The sequence below is a fragment of the Quercus lobata genome, chromosome 8 (assembly GCF_001633185.2).
Source record: "Quercus lobata isolate SW786 chromosome 8, ValleyOak3.0 Primary Assembly, whole genome shotgun sequence".
NCBI lineage: Eukaryota > Viridiplantae > Streptophyta > Magnoliopsida > Fagales > Fagaceae > Quercus > Quercus lobata.
Window position 1 is genome coordinate 56,878,291 of NC_044911.1, and position 18,522 is coordinate 56,896,812.

The 18,522-nt window shown below is 33.2% G+C and overlaps 1 protein-coding gene and 1 long non-coding RNA gene across 3 annotated transcripts; one reads left to right on the forward strand and one right to left on the reverse strand.

Moving 5' to 3' along the window:
• Positions 1–10,268: 10,268 nt before the first annotated feature.
• LOC115955160 lies at positions 10,269–10,900 on the forward strand. Its single transcript, XR_004084056.1, has 2 exons — positions 10,269–10,483; positions 10,584–10,900. It is a non-coding gene; the product is annotated as an uncharacterized LOC115955160 (long non-coding RNA).
• Positions 10,901–11,656: 756 nt separating this feature from the next.
• On the reverse strand, positions 11,657–16,365 carry LOC115955159. 2 transcript variants are annotated; one of them, XM_031073213.1, is made up of 9 exons: positions 16,105–16,365; positions 15,149–15,289; positions 14,841–15,032; positions 14,457–14,720; positions 13,981–14,015; positions 13,808–13,900; positions 13,380–13,554; positions 12,733–13,286; positions 11,657–12,610 (listed from the first exon to the last, which is right to left on the reverse strand). In XM_031073213.1, the coding sequence occupies exons 1-9, from the start codon at positions 16,142–16,144 to the stop codon at positions 11,930–11,932; spliced, it is 2,175 nt and encodes a 724-aa protein (XP_030929073.1). In that variant the 5' UTR covers positions 16,145–16,365; the 3' UTR covers positions 11,657–11,929. The 2 variants fall into 2 exon arrangements, with proteins under 2 accessions (XP_030929073.1, XP_030929072.1); XM_031073212.1 differs by having other exon boundaries at positions 15,149–15,292.
• Positions 16,366–18,522: the final 2,157 nt, after the last annotated feature.

Here is an 18,522-nt window from a genome sequence, read left to right on the forward strand (position 1 = left end):
AATACCACTATCATTATCAATTTTTAGGTTCCTTTAACAGATTATACTTCTCCAATGCAAACAAATTAGTTTGCTTACTTGTTCAGTTTGAATATTCTTACTGATTGTTTTTTTTTTTTTTTTTAAATTGCAATGGTTGAACAAATTGTTTAGGAAGAGAAGCAATGGCAGACTGCCTTTTGAAAATGCACATTATAAATTATAGATTTTGCTTTTAGCATTTGCTTGACTAGTTACTCTTTAAAATATATTTGTTTCTCATTTTAAATGATAAAAATGTTAGAATTTAATCAAAGTAAGTCATGATAGAGTCAACGCATCATTTGTTGTGAATATTTGTAATGGTGTTTTTTAGGTGCGTTTGCACATATAGCACAACTATACGCGCTCCTCCAACCACCTCCTTCTGTTTTCCACTCCTTTATTGCCAACTTTCCCTACAACCACAAGTTCTCTCTTACAAAATCTTTTATGTGTATTGTGTACAAATATTTTTCATTTGCCATTTCTTTTCATTTTTTGGTGACAAAGCAACTGGGAGTTGGGTATACTCCAAAGTCAGAAAGTTTCACCCCTCTTTGTTCTATTAATGGTACATTTATTAAATTATGCTTCTTAGTGACACCCATGTTTGACATCTGAGAAAGTGTATAGGAAATGGGGAAATATGGTGAAAGTGTAAAAATCTCATGCAGGCCTATTTACATCGTCAAGGGACAATATTTCTTTTAATCGCGAATAATTTCTCAAAAATTCTCATGCAGTAGTACTAGTAGTACTAAAATGCAGTAGAGTTTATTTGTCCCACTTAACACAAAAGAAAATCTACTTTTTTTCCTTGTTATATATATTAGCTTTTGTCAACAAGAAGACAAGTTTACGTTCTCACAGCAACGCTTTCATTTCATAATAATGGGTCCAGCTTCATTGTACATTTTTTTTTGCACTACTTTGCCAACTAGGACTGGGAAAAAAATGATACTAAATAGGACTTTGAAACCCAAAAAAAAAAAAAAAAAACACTTTAAAGAACTAATGTTTATGTGCCTACTTTAGCGCCTCAAAACAGTTGGTTTACGAATTTTAACAACTTCAAGAAGTAAAAATGACTACATGAAATTTTAGAAGCATTCAAGGCATTGAGTTGCAAATAGCCGTATACAATTTCATGTGTATTTTTATAATCTTAATATTTTTATATTACTTTATTTTAAAGATTCAAATTACATGTCTAAATTGTGTGTATTTAGATTAATCCCTTGATTTAATTGTTATTAGCTATGAATTGATAATTATTATTTTTACTTTAATGCTACGAAATATATATTTATAGTTAATTGAGATTATGGGGAAACCCGTGTTGGGCTTTGAGGAGCCTAGTTATGTTTGATCCGGTTGACGACCCGACCCGACCCGAATAATGTTGCGTGGTTTTTTAATGAGAGATTTTCTAAGACTTAGTCTATGGAGTGGAGGCTTGGGCCGACAAGCTGAATCCTGTGCACAGGATGTAGAAAACATATTTTGGTGATTAGGGTTTTGTTGTTGTAGTTTTTGAGAGAGAAAAAAAAAATTGTACCGCCACACTCTGTATTTTTTTCCTGATAATAGTAAAATCTCTGCAACTCCATGGACGTAGGCAAATTGCTGAACTACATAAATACTATCTTAATTGTGCGTGTGATTATTTTTCTTCAGTGTGTGTTTTCTCTATTTTGTTTCTCACAAATTTGGGAATTTTAGGTTAATTCCCTACAACCCGATCGTATTAACAAGTCCATATCATTTTCTAAACGAGCTCGTATAAAGTTATATTTTATATTAGATTGTGTACGACAATTACTTTAGCCAATAGTCATTTATTTATTTTGTTATCATGTATCAATTAATATTTCTTAGCTTAATTTTATCTTTTAATCTTGCCCCCGACTTGAAATCCTAACTCTACCAATATATATATATATATATAGATCTGCGTTATACATATAATATATATCATCCATATCAAATGAGGTATGCTTGACACCAGCATATTGAAGCACAACATCAATTAATTGCATTCTTTTAATCATTTAGAGTAATGTTCATGGCGCAAAAAGGCAAACCATCAAGATCTAAATGAAGAAAGCTCTTCATCATCAAGAAATACTGAAATTGCTGTCATTTTGTTAGGAACTTGCTTGATATTCTGGAAGTAGACATCAATGGTTCATGTACCTTTAATTTACTTATGAAGGCTTCATCACAAATGATCTTGGCAAAAGGTCCAATAAAGGAGTATTGCCAATGGTGCTATATCATGGTGAAGTGCACGGTTCAAATGGGCAAGAATGTGGAGGCTAATTCTCATAGATGAGTGTGCAGGGTTGACATGTGATTTCCATGGATGGCGTACAAGAGGCCCATGGATGACATGTTGGTAATGGAAGAAGCTCGTAATGGAAGAAGCCCATAATGTAAGGGGAGCAAATAAGACTTTGTCAAAGCCCACATAGAGGCAGAAACACTCGTGAGGGGGAAATTGTTGGGAATATGAGTGTGAGTAAAGTTTCACATTGGATAATAATTAGAATGGAGAGTGGTTAATCTATTAATACTAAATAACCGAAGCCATGGACTTTTTGTTGACTTCATGAAAGCTTGCCACATCAGTTTTGCAAGGATTTGAATGGAAGGGGCATGCCGTGGGAGATAATCCTGGAGTCAGGTTTAAGGTTGTGAAGGTATCCAGTGTGTTTCTGCTTGTTCTCTTTAAGGAGAAAAAGGAAAAGCCAAGGTCTTAGGCTTACTGGGTGGAGGCAGGCTCATCTTTGTCTGCTCTCTCTTCTCACTCCATCTTGTTCTTTATTTAAATGATACTTGTAGGCTGTAGCAGCTATTCAGTAAGATTGAATTTTGTGAGAAAGTCTTTATTAGCTACTGTAGAACCTGGTTCTGTTTGTCCTAAAGAAATGAAATTTTGGAAAGTTAGGGTGGAGATATTTTTAACCGAGGCTTTTTCTCTATGGTTCTCATGTTGCTCAACTTGGGATACTTTGTCATTTAATATTTTTACTTTGGCATGATAATGATATGTTCTTATTTCAAATGGGTTGCCAGCTTATCGTCCTTAGGGCATCCTCCTACAATTTGAATGGAACTAGATTTTTATCTTTTATAAAATTTCCACTTTGGATCTAAAAAATTTGGTTATATAATGCCGCCCAAAGTTGTGGTCAGCTGCAGGTGACATTGTTTTAGAGCTGTAGATATTTATATTAGGAGAAATTATACGGTTCTCATGGTGAACCATGTCACTTGCCCATCATTCCACTAAAAGACTCTCACTTGTTTAAAATTGATGAATTAGTAATTAGTTTCTTTTTTTTTAAAAAAAAAAAAAAATCTAACTCAACAATTTAATACAGGTAGGAATTTTTATATAGAATGGTGGACAAATGACATGATCCACTATGAAAATTTTATAATTTCTCCTATTTTAGTGGGCTTTCTTGTCGCAATTTTGGGATTAATTTTGGGATTTGCAATATACTAGTATGACAATCCTCTTAAGAAAAAGTAGACTAAAATGTTAAGTGCCTATAATTTTTCAAAATGTAATTACAACTCATCATTTCAATTTTGATATCTGTTTAATATCTACCTTCCATCCATTCATGTCAATAATGAGAAAACTCCTCAGAATTTGTAGTCTTCTTGGTAACAGCCGGTGTTGTTGCAGTACCTAAGATTATTATACTTAACCTCTTTCCAGTCTCCGTTTCCCCCCTAACACCATTTTCCTCCCCTAAAATCAATACCCCAAACAGGATGTCGATTGACAATATTGTCTTTGAGAACTCAATCACTGCAAACCAGGTATTATCATTACAAAAACCCAAATCTTCAAGGTCATGATTCACATTTAAGGTATGTTTGGGATCTGCTTATTTTACTGAAATTGAAAACTTTTTGCTGAAATTACTATAGATAAAGGTAAAAGTTAGCTAAAATAATACAGTGAGACCCATGAATAGTAACAAAAATAAGCTAAATAGTAAAAGAAGTTGGTAAAAATAATCTTGCCAAATAGACACTTAGCAAAACCCCAAATTTTTCCTTCTCTTTGATTGCAAATGACTCCAACTCTCACAAACGATTTGTTCTTCCATAGCAGAACATGGTGGATGGATCGAAGGGTTCGCCCCCTTCCCATTCCAAAGTTTTTATATTTGTTGAGTTTTACTTTACAAACGATGTGTGTGTTGACATTAACAACTTGATTAGGAGAGAGAAATAAGAGAGAATGGGATGCAAATGAAAGAATTTATAAGCCCATTTTTAATCATTTTAAATTAAAAGGAATTAGAGAAAATGTTAAATGTAACGCATATTAATGAATTTTTTACTGAAGTCACTGTAATATCTTTTCTTCATCTTCTTTTTTTTTTTTGTTTTTTTTTTTTGTTTTTAAGTAAATACTTAAAATTATAATTCTATTTTAAAAAAATGGCAAAGTGATACTGTTGTTATAAAAAGATGGTTTGGAACACTGCTGATCTCTAAAGCTTACATATTGAGCATTTTTAGTCTATAACTAGTATTATGCCCGTGCAATACATGGCTTAATAAAAGAATCATATATAAATTTTTAAAAATATATATGTTTTGATAATATAATTAAATTTAATAACAAATAAAATAGTAAAAATATTTTAAAGTTTATAGCAAGTTTTAAATTTTTAAAAGTTCTTAGTAGTAAACCGGCGTTACATGGCTTATAACATGAATAATTTTATTAAGAAACACTAATTAATGATTGAAGAGAAATGCTAAACCTGGTCAGACTAAGACATAACTTTTACTTGTTCAAATAACAATTAAAGTGAAGTAGGGTGAGGAAAAACAAATAATAATTATAACATACCGGCATAATAACATTTATATTTAATTATAATGAAGCATTTGCATCTTAAAGTGTCAAATTAATATCAACACTAAACATGCTAAGATGTTTATGTTAATTAATGTAAATAAGCATAAATTAATATCAACATCTAACACTCTACTATTGCATGAATTATGATTAAAATTGACCTAATATTTTTACTTTAACCCCAAGAAATTATCTCGAATTTACTAATTAAAACTACCCAAATTTATAATAATAATATTAAAAAAAAGATTGAAAGCAAAATTCTCTATAACAATAACACACTCGTAAATATATAGACACAAAGAACTTTTGAATTCAATAATTACAAACAATATAAATTTCTAAACATTAAAAAAAAAATCTGGAATTAGAGTTAAAGTAAAAACACTTACATGAAAATTGAATTAATTTTGACATCAAGGAGAAGGTAGTGAAGTCATAGAGATTTCACAACACCTTAAATATCCATTGTTTTTACATCACCCTTTTTATATTTAATCAATTTTCTATCTTCATTCTTTGTGGAGTGATATTCATTATCATGGTTTTGGGTGCTCAAATCTTAGTCTCATGGCTATCGGTGGGATCTACACATATTGGAAAACATATCTTCCAAAAAGTAAATAAGATTTTTGTATATATCTGAAGACCATAATAAGCATATAAATTATATCAAAGTTAACAAAAATAACTTAAACAAAAGGCAACCCGCACACAAAACATATTCAATTTGATGAAAAAAACAATAAAGAAGGGAATTTTATGAAAAAACAAACAGAAGAAGGCAAATACATACGTGCAAGTTTCATAAGCAAGGTAAGTATGAGAAGGAAAGAATACATTAAGAAACCGTACGTTAGGAAAATGGAAAAATAAAATAAACCGTATATATACCCGCACTTTTATATTAGATAATTTTAAGTTGTGAAAAAGTTGATAATTTGATGTGAACAAAAAAAAAAAAAAAAAAAGAGTTTAAGTAATTAAGAAGCTTACATTAATTACATATATATATATATATATATATTTTTTTTTTTGACTTTATCTCAAAAAAATAGTTAATGTTATTAGACTGTTATTATAATTTTTTTTAGTTTACATTAAAGTTAATACATATTAGCTATTTTTTTTGTTAATTTATCCCAAAAAAAAATTAAGAAGAAAAAATAATACTTTTAAATTTGTTACTTTATTATTAGGAAATAGATGATGTGGGGCCCAAATAATTTATAGGCCAGGCCCATTCGCCCTTAGAGAGTCCGAAGGCCCGAGCCAAGGAGAACTACGGCCCAAGCTCTACAATATAGAGCACCTAACAGTTTTGTGATGTAGCCGAGGACAACTCAGTCCTCGGCAGATCCAAAACCCCACCAGAAGAAGAAGGGTAAAACTGGTATAGGGCCAAACTTAAAAGAGAATCAAGGAATATCCGGGACAGCTGCTCTCATTGCCATTCAATGCGCTGCCCCTGACAGAGCCGTACTCTCCAGCTTTATCAACCATCCCCAACAATTCCGGGATTGGACTGATGGGACAAATGTCAGTTTTGTAAAAATTGACCCTACACATGGACGAAGGACAACGAATGCAGGCTAGTATAAAAGAAGAAGCAAATGAATCTGATGGAGGGGGGGCGATCTCAAAAAAAGAAAGACTCCATAGGGGGAAACACCCTAATAATATGTGCAGACCATAAAAGGACCCGCCGTCGGGTAATCTAGGAAGACCTTAATGGTCCTCGGACCAAGTCCGAGGAGCCCAATCACAGTGGACGCCACGCTTCACGGCTTAAATGGTCAAACCCAACTCTTTTCTTTTACTGGAATCCCTCTAAAATCGAGCCTGGAACATCGCCCCGTGACCAACGGCTAGCTTTTCAAGCCCACTCTCTACAAATCATATTGTGAGGGATCTTTCATGCGCGAGCCCAACATCCTTATTGGGCCGCCAGAGAACTGTGTCCTTACAGATGATGTAGGATAAATTTTTATCCAAAAAAAGAAAGAATTTTTTTTTAGTTTACATTAAATTTAATACATATTGGCTATTTTTTTTTGTTACTTTATACAAAAATAAAAAAATAAAAAATAATTGAGAAGAAAAAATAATACTTTTAAATTTGTTACTTTATTATTAGGAAATAGATGATGTAGGATAAATTTTTATCCCAAAAAAAAAAAAACTAACATAAGCTAAGAATAAAATTGTTACTTTATAAAATTTATAAAAAAAAAGAAAAAAAGAAAAAGAAAAAGAAAAAGCTCGTTAGAATACTTATTGTTACTTTATCCAAAGAAGTTGATAAGATAAAAAAAATAATAATAATAAAATAAAACTTTTTGTTTTTATCTGAAAACTTAGTGCAATTTGGTGCAGTCACTTGACACAACAATTATATATATATATATATCTGTGTGTGTGTGTGTGTTTTAAAATCTAACAAAATTTCTGCAATTTGGTGAAGTCACTTGGCGCAACCATGGTTTCTAAGTCAAACTTTTATTATATAGTATATGATGTTTCAAATGAGCATTATCAGTCTCTAATCTATATTTAAAAAAATGAGCATTTATTTATTTTTTAAATAAACTTACAAAATATCATTTCCAAACCTATATATGTTTAGCACTTTTATGCAATTTAACCTATATATATGTTATAGGTGTAAGGACTAAATTTGGCTCCCTAGCCCAAAAGATGAATGGACTCAGGTCCCAAAAAATCCAAAATAATGAATTTGTAGAGAGTGGGTTGGAAAACTGAGCTAAAATGAATTAGACAACAAATAAAGTAAGTTCCAATGATAAGAACAAAAAGATAGATTAATTTAACCCCAAAGAAAATCATTCTCTGAACAGTCCGAAGAGATCAGTTCTTATATATTTCTACTAAATTTGATTACAAATTTGGTTCTTGATTGCTACATCAAAGTAATAAGAGCCTTACACTTGTTGATCATCTGGACCTTCACTTGAGTGCCTGTCCTATCGGACATCCACCCTACCTTTCTGTGAGTTGCAGTGGCCAAGGTAACGCTGTTCGCCTGTCATCTCCACATTAATGCGGCTAGAAAAGTAGCTTCCTTGCATTTAATGCGGCAGTTATGGTCTACCCCTGGACATCCTATATTCTCTTCCTTCTCCCGGCTTTGTGAGGCTCATCCTTACTACCAATATTCGTTTGGAGTGATTCCTCATTATGGATAGGGTGCACGTTGGGCCCATATTTGGTACGTCCGAGGAGACATTCTTCCTCGGACGTCTTTTTAAATAAGTTTGGACTTATCAGGGTTGGGCTGGAAGTCTTTTTGGCGCCCCATTTTCTCCTCAGTCGTGGCTGGACTCTGTATGGGGCCTAAGGCCCATTGTTTGACTTGGGAATTTTACCCTTGCATTACTTTATCCCCAAAAAAAAATTAAGAAGAAAAAATAATACTTTTAAATTTGTTACTTTATTATTAGGAAATAGATGATGTAGGATAAATTTTTATCCAAAAAAAGAAAGAATTTTTTTTTAGTTTACATTAAATTTAATACATATTGGCTATTTTTTTTGTTACTTTATACAAAAATAAAAAAATAATTGAGAAGAAAAAATAATACTTTTAAATTTGTTACTTTATTATTAGGAAATAGATGATGTAGGATAAATTTTTATCCCAAAAAAAAAACTAACATAAGCTAAGAGTAAAATTGTTACTTTATAAAATTTTAAAAAAGAAAAAGAAAAAGAAGAAGCTCGTTAGAACACTTATTGTTACTTTATCCAAAGAAATTGATAAGATAAAAAAAAAATAATAATAAAATAAAATTTTTTTTTTTTATCTAAAAATTTAGTGCAATTTGGTACAGCCACTTGACACAACAATTATATATATATATGTGTGTGTGTGTGTGTTTTAAAATCTAACAAAATTTCTGCAATTTGATAAAACTACTTGGCGCAACCATGGTTTCTAAGTCAAACTTTTATTATATAGTATATGATGTTTCAAATGAGCATTATCAGTCTCTAATCTATATTTAAAAAAATGAGCATTTATTTATTTTTTAAATAAACTTACAAAATATCATTTCCAAACCTATATATGTTTAGCACTTTTACGCAATTTTAACCTATATATATGTTATAGGTGTAAGGACCAAATTTGGCTCCCTAGCCCAAAAGATGAATGGACTCAGGTCCCAAAAAATCCAAAATAATGAATTTGTAGAGAGTAGGTTGTAAAACTGAGCTAAAATGAATTAGACAACAAATAAAGTAGGTTCCAATGATAAGAACAGAAAGATAAATTGATTTAACCCCAAAGAAAATCATTCTCGGAACAGTCCGAAGAGATCAGTTCTTATATATTTCTACTAAATTTGATTACAAATTTGGTTCCTGATTGCTACAGTATTTCTCTCTTAATTTCTCGATTCCCACTCCATGGAGGATCTCTTCCATTATATAGTTCTCCTTAAACGATCTTAACCCTTTACTTGTTGATCATCCAAGCCACTACTTGAGTACTTGTCCCATCGGACACCTTCCTAACCCCTCTGTACGTTGGAACAGCTAATGCAACACTGTTTAGGGGTCTTTTTCACATTAATGCAGCTAGAAAGTTAGCTGTAGAGCATTTAATGCAGTGGTAGCAGCTTTCTCTTGAGATATTTCATGGCCTCCTTATGTCCTGTTCCTTCTAAATATTTATCCACAGTAGTGGAGTAGTCCGGACCGTTGCCCTCGATGTCAGACCGCCCCTTATGACCTCGGCTTTGCCCTGCTGAGGAAGTATTCCTCCTCGGACAGTCTTCTCGGATGGTTATGATCAAGCCTCACCTCTTTACTTACTAACACAGGTTCTTAGGAAGGTGTTTAACTGTCCTCGAACTATTCATGTCCTCGAATTGGGCCTCTGGCCCAATACATATGTAGATGTGCACTCTTAGGCCTATCGTCCCTACAATAGGTATAGAAAATAGTAATATCTACTACTCAAATTGATATTCATCAATCTAAAAAAATATTTATTATGCAATGAAGTGACTAATTACAATTAGAATACATTGCAATTTATATCCCTAAAGTTAAAGGTATTTAGATTTTACACTCTAAAATTTCAGAATTTAAATTTTATCTCCTAAATTTTAGGATTATTTGAATTTTACTTCTTAAAGGTTAAAGATGTTTAAATTCTATACCTTAAATTAAAAGATATAATTTGCAATTTACCCCTACAATTTGTCAATTTTTTTCTCAAAAAATAAAAAAACTCCTAACTCTTAACATTTTTTTAATTAAAAAATAATAATAATAGCAGGGAGGGATAAATTGACAAGTTTGCCCCGTTCCCAGGCGCAGGCGTTGATTTGTGAATCTATTGGGATCGGGATTGACTGAGTTTAGTGATTTCTCTCAACTCTTAACTACTGTACTTAGCTTCTCTTTTCCCAGGGCAAGCTAAGCAGACTAGCAGAGAGTGTGTGTGTGTGTGTGTGTAAGGAGAAAGCATGAGTGGAGAAGAGGCGGCGGGGCCCCCAGGCCCAAAGGCCCTACGTCTGCTGTATTTCGTTGGCGCTGGATGTAACCAATTTCTCATTTTCCCTTTTATCTTACATATATTTAGGAGTAATGAAATTGCTGTTGTTTGTGTTTTTTTTGATGAAATTGTTTTTACTTTCAGTCATATGCACGGCTGCAATCAACAAGTGGCGAGAACTGGAGCGAAAGGCAGTCCTAAAGAAAGAGCAGCAATTGCCTCCAACTCCAAATTCTCCTGATACGGTACAATAAGCCGTCGATTAATCATCCCAACTCTTGTCTTTTTTTCTTCTTTTTTTGGGTTGTGGTTTCGGGATCTAATAATAGCACACAATTTCAATTTATGTCTTTTCACCGTTGTTTTCTGATTATAACATATGATTATGACGATGAACTGAGAGACTCTTCTCATGGATTTGAGTATTTTACTTATTAGTCAATATTTGTAGCTTTTTTTTTTTTGCCGTTTCCTTAGTGTAAGGACTCTGTGTGGCAGTGTCTCCGAGGTTAGCTCTTATTCTATTTTTGCAATGATCAAAGGAAAAGAACTCGTCACATCTGCCTTGTATTCAAAAGGATACTCAATTAAGGTTCTTTGTTTTTGTTTATAAAACTCATATCAACCGGGTATATACCCGATGATGTAGAACTCTGCACACACAACACACAGCTCAACCAATTCATTCAATATGTTATCAATCTAGGAATCACACTTACCATTATAATTATTGGCTTCACTTTTTTGGTTAATAATAGTAATAAGAACAGCTAATGAGCTATTAGCTGAAAGCCTAGATGTGAGGAAAGAAAGACACTTATCCTATATGTATTAAAAATCTAAACTTTATCTTAAAAAAAAATGAAGTTTTCCCTGTTTCTAGTTAAAAACAGTGTCAAATATTAACAACCAGAATGAAAATTTTTAGAAATCTATGACAACTCCAAACATAAGGGATTTGCATTTTACATCTATCCTAGGACAACTCCAAACATGATTCCATAATAAAACCACAACGGCAAGCATGCTAAGATCTCAAATTATACACGAGTAATATGAAGAACTGAGACATATCTGTGAGATTTATGATGGAATTATCCAATATAGCCATTTCCAAACACACATGGACAGCAAACATCTCTGGTTACAGCTTTTGAGAGAACTCAAAATGTCTATGCTAAAAAGTAATTATTGTCCCTTAGAAGAGTAATAATTGTTGTAAAACAGATAAGCTGCAATGGCTTTAGCCAGTTCCTTCTAGTCCTACAAAACAAAAAATTGGTGCCTACTCTACCAGACTACCCACCTTCTGAATTGTTGACTTCGTTGGCCACTCAAATATACTTCTATTGCAAATGAAACCTATGGCAGTCAAGGAGAACTTGTGCTCTGCACAATCTCAGCAAAGTGAAAATAAATTCAGAAAATCCTTATATTATTGTCATAATCAATGATGACAATGTCATCCAAGAAAAATAAGATACCAATGGTTATTGATGCTGAAGAGGGAATGAGAGGTCCCTTTTCTTCGTAAGGTCTATCACCACGTCATGATAGAGATCAGTGGCTCCAATATGTCTACTATAAGTATCAACTCGATTCCTGACACCATATAAGTTTTCCTTTTCATCTTCATGAAGTATATGCAAATTTGTTTCTGCAGATTTTATACTGGCATCTTCATGCTTTCTTGAAGACTGCTTGTTTCTTTTCATAAATCCTTGGATTCCTTTGTCTTCTGCCTTTGAAGTAGATAGGAGGCCAAGTTCTGCTGCTTGATGCCTCTCATTACCCACTTTCTTAGGCTTCAAGCAATCCTTGGTCCTTATTCTGTAGGGTGAATTATTCTGAGCTCTGGAAGTTGTGGCAAAACAATCTTTCATGGGACCAGGAAAAGTAGATACTTCAAGGAATTCATTTCCTGCTTCCTCAAACTGCACAGGATTTGAAGGCCTGATGAGTAAAGCAGGACTCGACGCTCTAATTTGCTCAGAACCAATGTTCATGTTCTTATTAGTCCCCCTTAATGTTCTTGGAGATTGAAGCTTGCCATATCTTGTTCTCTTTGAAGCTCCATCGGGGTTAGTACCAGTTCCACCTTTAGTCAAAGTACTTTGTAGACCTGAATGAAACTGTTGACCTTGATTCACCATTGGCATCATTTGAGTTTCCTGTCAATTAAAAACAAAATAAATCTAAAAAACATAGCATATCTTTTTAAAAAATGACTAGTTCAAAGAGAAACTCAAAATGATATCCACTGTAATTAGTACAAAAATAAGCAAAAACTAACCGCATCAAAGAATCCAATCTTTGGTGATGGCCTTCTAAGACCCGAAGGCCTAGTCTTTCTCGAAACATCTGAAGGATCAGAGTTAATTTCTGCTAAAATTTTCTTGGCCTGAATTGAGGGACTTTTTTCCTGACCTTTATATCCAGCATGGGGTTCATCAGGTTGATGAGTCTCCATGCCTGATGCGTGAAAGGTATTACGGTCAAATAATACCTCTCTACAAGTAGTATCAAAACTTGCGTTGGAGTTATTTGGTCCTTGATTCACAGCGATTGACAATGATTCCGAGGAACCATCAATGGAGCTAGCAGGTGATGTACAAGAGGAAGAATTTGACATGGATAACAAACAAGTAGGGTAATTGGAATATTCCAGCTCAGTTTTGTTTGTTGTAGTATATTTTGGAGGAGTTTTATAGGTAGAACCAGTGGCCACCAAATTGACATTACTGTTACCAGTTGTCCTCAAAGATGTTGGAGGGGGTGTAATAGATCGACGTAAACTAATTGATGATTTGCCCAAAGGAGGCTTTTTTGTACGAGTCAAACAGTGCCCTGTAACAAATCCATGAACTTTTAATTCCAAATCAAAGCCAATGAAAAAGTCAATTCAGTTTTGAACAATGTGATATTGCTGGTAATTCTCACCAGATGTGGCTTCCACAGATTGAGTTTTCAATTTGACATGGTTTGCACCCAAAGAAGCCCTTGAAATTTGGCTAGCCTTTGCTGATATCTTCGGTGGCTTAAGAGATGATGATAGATGCAGTTCTTTACTTCTAGCAGCATGCTTTGGATTGAATTCTCCACTCCCAGCACCATGCTTTAATTAATTAAAGTCAGTTCTATAATTTTTTTCAAAAAAATTGATCTTGGTTAATACTAGCGCATGTTCACCTATGCATCATACGAGGTCAAGGCTCACCACCTGCAGATCCCTTCAATGACTGCAAAACTTACCACTAGCATCAGCTATTGCCCATTTTGTTCTAAGCTTCTCGGATAATGCATAGGTGAGTAGTGTATGCAACAGTACAAAAAATGAAACTAATTCAATCTAAACAACTAATACATACCTGAGCTTGTAGGGGAACAGAAGCTTCACTTGTGACCCTCTCTAATCCATGCCTGGTGATGCTTTTTCCTCTGGAAGGCAGCGTGGGTTTCATCTGAAAATATCAAATACAGCGAGTCCTCAAAGCTAATGTTTACCATCATCGTATGAATGACTATCATGACAATAACCTACCCGAATTTGAGAGGAAGCATCCACTTTTGTTGACGCTGAAAAGAACCAGTCAGCAGAAGCATATTTTTAGTTTTTACTATTATCAATGGACAAAATAAGAAGGCAAATATATTCTAAACAGAACACTAGTGACAATCAACCAGTCTTTTGGTGTACATATACAGAGAATGAGGATTAACTATGTAATGCACACATGTATATAAAGTCTTTTGGTGTACATATACAGAGAATGAGGATTAACTATGTAATGCACACGAATATAAAATAACTAGTTCAAGTAAAAGTGGCATGAACAAATACTTCTTTCTAAATTCTCAACAAGCATGTACAAAAACTGGCCAATGAGCTCTAGCTTAACAGGCATCTCCTCCTCTTGTATATTCTAGGTGGAGGGTGAGATCGTGGATTGAAGACTCATTAGGTGCATGTGTAACATATCAATAGAAAAAAAGGTACAAAAACTGCAGTTTACTTACAGTGGACATTTTTCACGCGTCTTCCTCTTTGTAAATTGGAACTAGAAATTGCAACATTGGATACTTGAGTTGACATTTTTGCAGATGCTCTTATATCTTCAAACAGATCAATCTCAAGGCTTGTTAGAGGGGAACCATCAGTTTCTACTGTAGAGTTTGATTCAACAGACCTCCACATTTCTTCAATCCTAGGCGTTGGGCGTGAGTCATGAGGCTTCTTAAATCCCTTATTCATCATAGACAACTCCTCTGGCTCCAGAACTCCTAAGCATCCATAAAATAACATTCTTGAGCAAAGATACACAATAAACCAGAAATATATAGTGCAAGGCAATATTGATAGAAAGTTTATATAATCATTTCTCATCTAGAAATAAAGTCTACCTGCACTAGTGAAAAATGCACTATCCCAAGCCAAACTTTTGCGCAGATTACATTCACCAGTTCTACTTGTCTTTTCAGCTTCCAAGGACTCAGAAGGCACAACCTTTTGTTCCCCATTCCCAATTGTGTCAAGTGAATTTCCCATATCACTTAATTTAAGAGTCTGAAACAACTCTTCCGGATCCAGAACTCCTGAGCATGTAGAGAACATGTCTAAAACTACAATTTTTTTTTTTTTTCCAAATATATACAGGATAATCTTCATTAATAGTACTCAAAAACCAGTTTTTTCATCTTAGTAAACATACCTGGACTAGTGAAAAAGGCACTATCCCATGCCAAACTCTTGCGTAAATTATACTTTGTGTTTGGTTGTAAAGATTCCTGGTCCTTAGGACTCCCGGTCTTAAACCGCATAAAGCCATCAACTTTCTGTCTAGCATCTGGAGCTGCTGCCAATTTTTTGAGTTCAAGCAAAAATTGGTTTCAAGTTTCAACACAAGTAGAAATATGGAGGCAGGATTGACAAATAGATAGAATAAGCAATAATGAATTACTGACTATCAAAATCACTAAAACTTTCTTTTTCCTTTCAACTAAGCCATGTTGGGCACCTGTTTATTCATTCAGCAAACAAATGCAGCAAGGGCAAGCCAAATAAAAAAAGAAAGAAACATAAATGCAATTCATCAATATAACCATCCATTTTTTCATACATAGTAATATGAGCTATAAGGTGAAAACATTCAAGTGGCAATAAAGGAAAACTGGAAAAGGCACTGGGAATGAACAAGTTGTCCCAACATATATTACTAATCAACCATAGCAGTAATTCTTGACGCTCTTGTCAAAGCTAATCAGCTAAATGTTAAACTCACATAATTAGACAAAAATATTGAAAACCCGAGTTAGCCGCATTCGATAGATTCAATATTTTACACAAAACTATGATAAAAACTACCACCATTATCAAACTAATGATTAGTTACCGAGAAAGGTTTAATGAAAGAAAAGAAATTGAATAGAATTTCCATTGTTTGGACTTTGGACCTGATATGTCTGATATATGATTATGACACACACACACACAAAACAAAGCAGATTAATAAGAAAGAAAGAAAGAAAATTGTATACAGCAGAAAGTGGATACCATAATATCCAAAGACCCTTTTAAAATCAAAAGAAAGATGAAAAGAAAGAACCACATATGGTTCTTTTCCTTTATGACTGTGTAAGAGTGAGTGAGTTAGAGAGAGAATGAGACCTGGGAATTGACGTTCTTGATAACTATTTTCTGATGCCATAGCAAATAATTGGAGTTCTTCTTCTGCTTTAAGATTCTTCTATTCTTGAAAACTATCCATTGAGATTTGAGAGTGATAGAGAGACAGAAAAAAAAAATTGTGGGTTGAGAGGGAAAATTTTAAATTTTTAGTCAAAGCAAAGTTGTTATTTTTGGTAATAGAAATTAATGAATTGAGAGTGATTAGTGGAGAGGTATGAAACGGCTATTATGAATTTATGAATGATATATAGTATATACATATTTCTCGTTTCTTCTAAAACTAATGAGTGGCGGGTAAGCTTAAGTATTTGGAGCTTGAATTTTTTTTTTTTTTTTTTTTTTGAGAGAAAGGTAGAAAGAGCTTGAATTGAATTATGGGAAACGTTTTCACAGAAAAAAAAAAAGTGACACAAGAGGCACGGGTCCTTTAAAAAAGTCAAAAATGTGTCTGCGTGAAAACGTAGACGTAATCCAAATGCTACCATAGTCAACACATAAATAGTGACTATGGAGTATAATCTACGGCTCTTCTTGTATCGTTGTGAAATGTTTTCAGATAGAAAATATTTTCATCATAACTAAAATGAAATGGATACTGTTCACGGTTTTTTTATTTTATTTTTTTAAAATTGGGCCAGTTGTATTAATATTGCAAGGATTGTATAATGTTCAAATCTTCCATGTGAATTTGGACTATAGTGAGAAAATCTAAACCTTCATAAATGCACTAATTCCTATATTATTTTTTTAGACTTATGCGTTGTTTGGTACGATAAAAAACACAAATCAACCAAAATCGTTTTCAGTTTTAATGGAAAACAATAGAATTAATATTACATCCCCAATAGACCATCACAAATAAATTCCACAACGCAAAAAGCTCTTCTAATTGCAATTTCTTTCTTTGCCCACTCTAAAACAACCACTGAATGTTATAAATTGGTCGTTGATTTTTTTTTTTTTTGTTTTCAAATGACATTTTTAAACTCAAATCATTTTTTACCCACTTAAGTTTTGCTTATATTTTGAATTTGGGGGACTAATTTTCAATTCAAGGCTTTCAAATTGTTCAAAAAAAAATTTTATTTTCCGATTTGGGGTGTTTTCCTGAATGAAAGTTTTTATTCATATAATTATTTGGAATTATAAAATGTGGGGGCCGTTTTTGTTGTGGAGTGAGAAACTCTTGTACTCCCATTCCATTTTTTTACGTGCGTCCCACAACGAAGAAGACTCCTTCCTCCCTCTACCTTATAAGCGTGAGCTGAAGAGAAAGGAGTAGGCAGAGAGGGAAAGGAGATTTCTTCGATGTGGGACGCATGTAAAAAAGTGAAGTGTGAGTACAAGAGTTTCCCACTCCACAACAAAAACGGCCCCTCATAAAAAAAATGTTAATGTTTTAGATGAGATTTACAAGACTAGAAGAGAAAAAGTATTTAACTATTTATTACAAGAGATACTTTTTTTTTTTTTTTTTTTTTTTTTTTTTTTTGAATCAAGAGATACCTTATTGAGAGTTACATTTGGGGAAACTAGAATACACTGATTGTGACCTGTCCTGTAATGAGAGAAGTTCTGATAATTGCAAAAGAGAGGAATCTGAACAAGGTGGTCATACTCATCTTCCACTTGTATCAGTTGTATGAGGAAAGGAGCCATGATATTTAGAAGAATTGGTCAGGCTGATTGGACAGCCAAAGCTGTGATGCACTATGCCAGGACTCAGATCAACAAATTGCACAAGGTTTACTAGCATATGTTGCTCAGTAACTATAACATGGAACTTTTAATTTTGGTTGATTTTCTTATCTGACTCCGGAAAAATGCTTGTATAAAAAAAAGTGAATAAACATTAAGGTAGGTGTTGATCATATGTCATTTGGATCTCTAATTTATACTAACATTTATATTTTTGCGGTTTAGTCCTGATAATGTTTACATGCCCGTCAATACACAAATGTTAAAGGCTATAGGTAGACAAGGATTGGGCTTAAAATAAAAAAATAAAAAAATAAAATAAAAAATAAAAATTTACTGCTTTGTTTGGATGAACTTATTTCACCTCCAGCGAGAATGTACAACTTTTTAAAACATTGCATTTTTTAAGGTGCGGTTATACTTATTCACAATAAGCAAATTAAGCTCAGAATATATGGTCAAGGATAAGAAGGTCCTCCCTCAATTAAGTTAATCGTTTCAGGGCCAATCTGATATTGAAATGAAGTACTATTTCCACAAACCTGACTGTAGTACACTAGTCACATATAATAGAGAAGAAAAAGAGGATTTAACTTACCAAGTTGTTATTATGAAAATGCTATCTGATTATATAAAACATCAAGAATATAATTTACATACTTCTCTGATCTATTTTTGCAGTAACTAATGTTATTATAA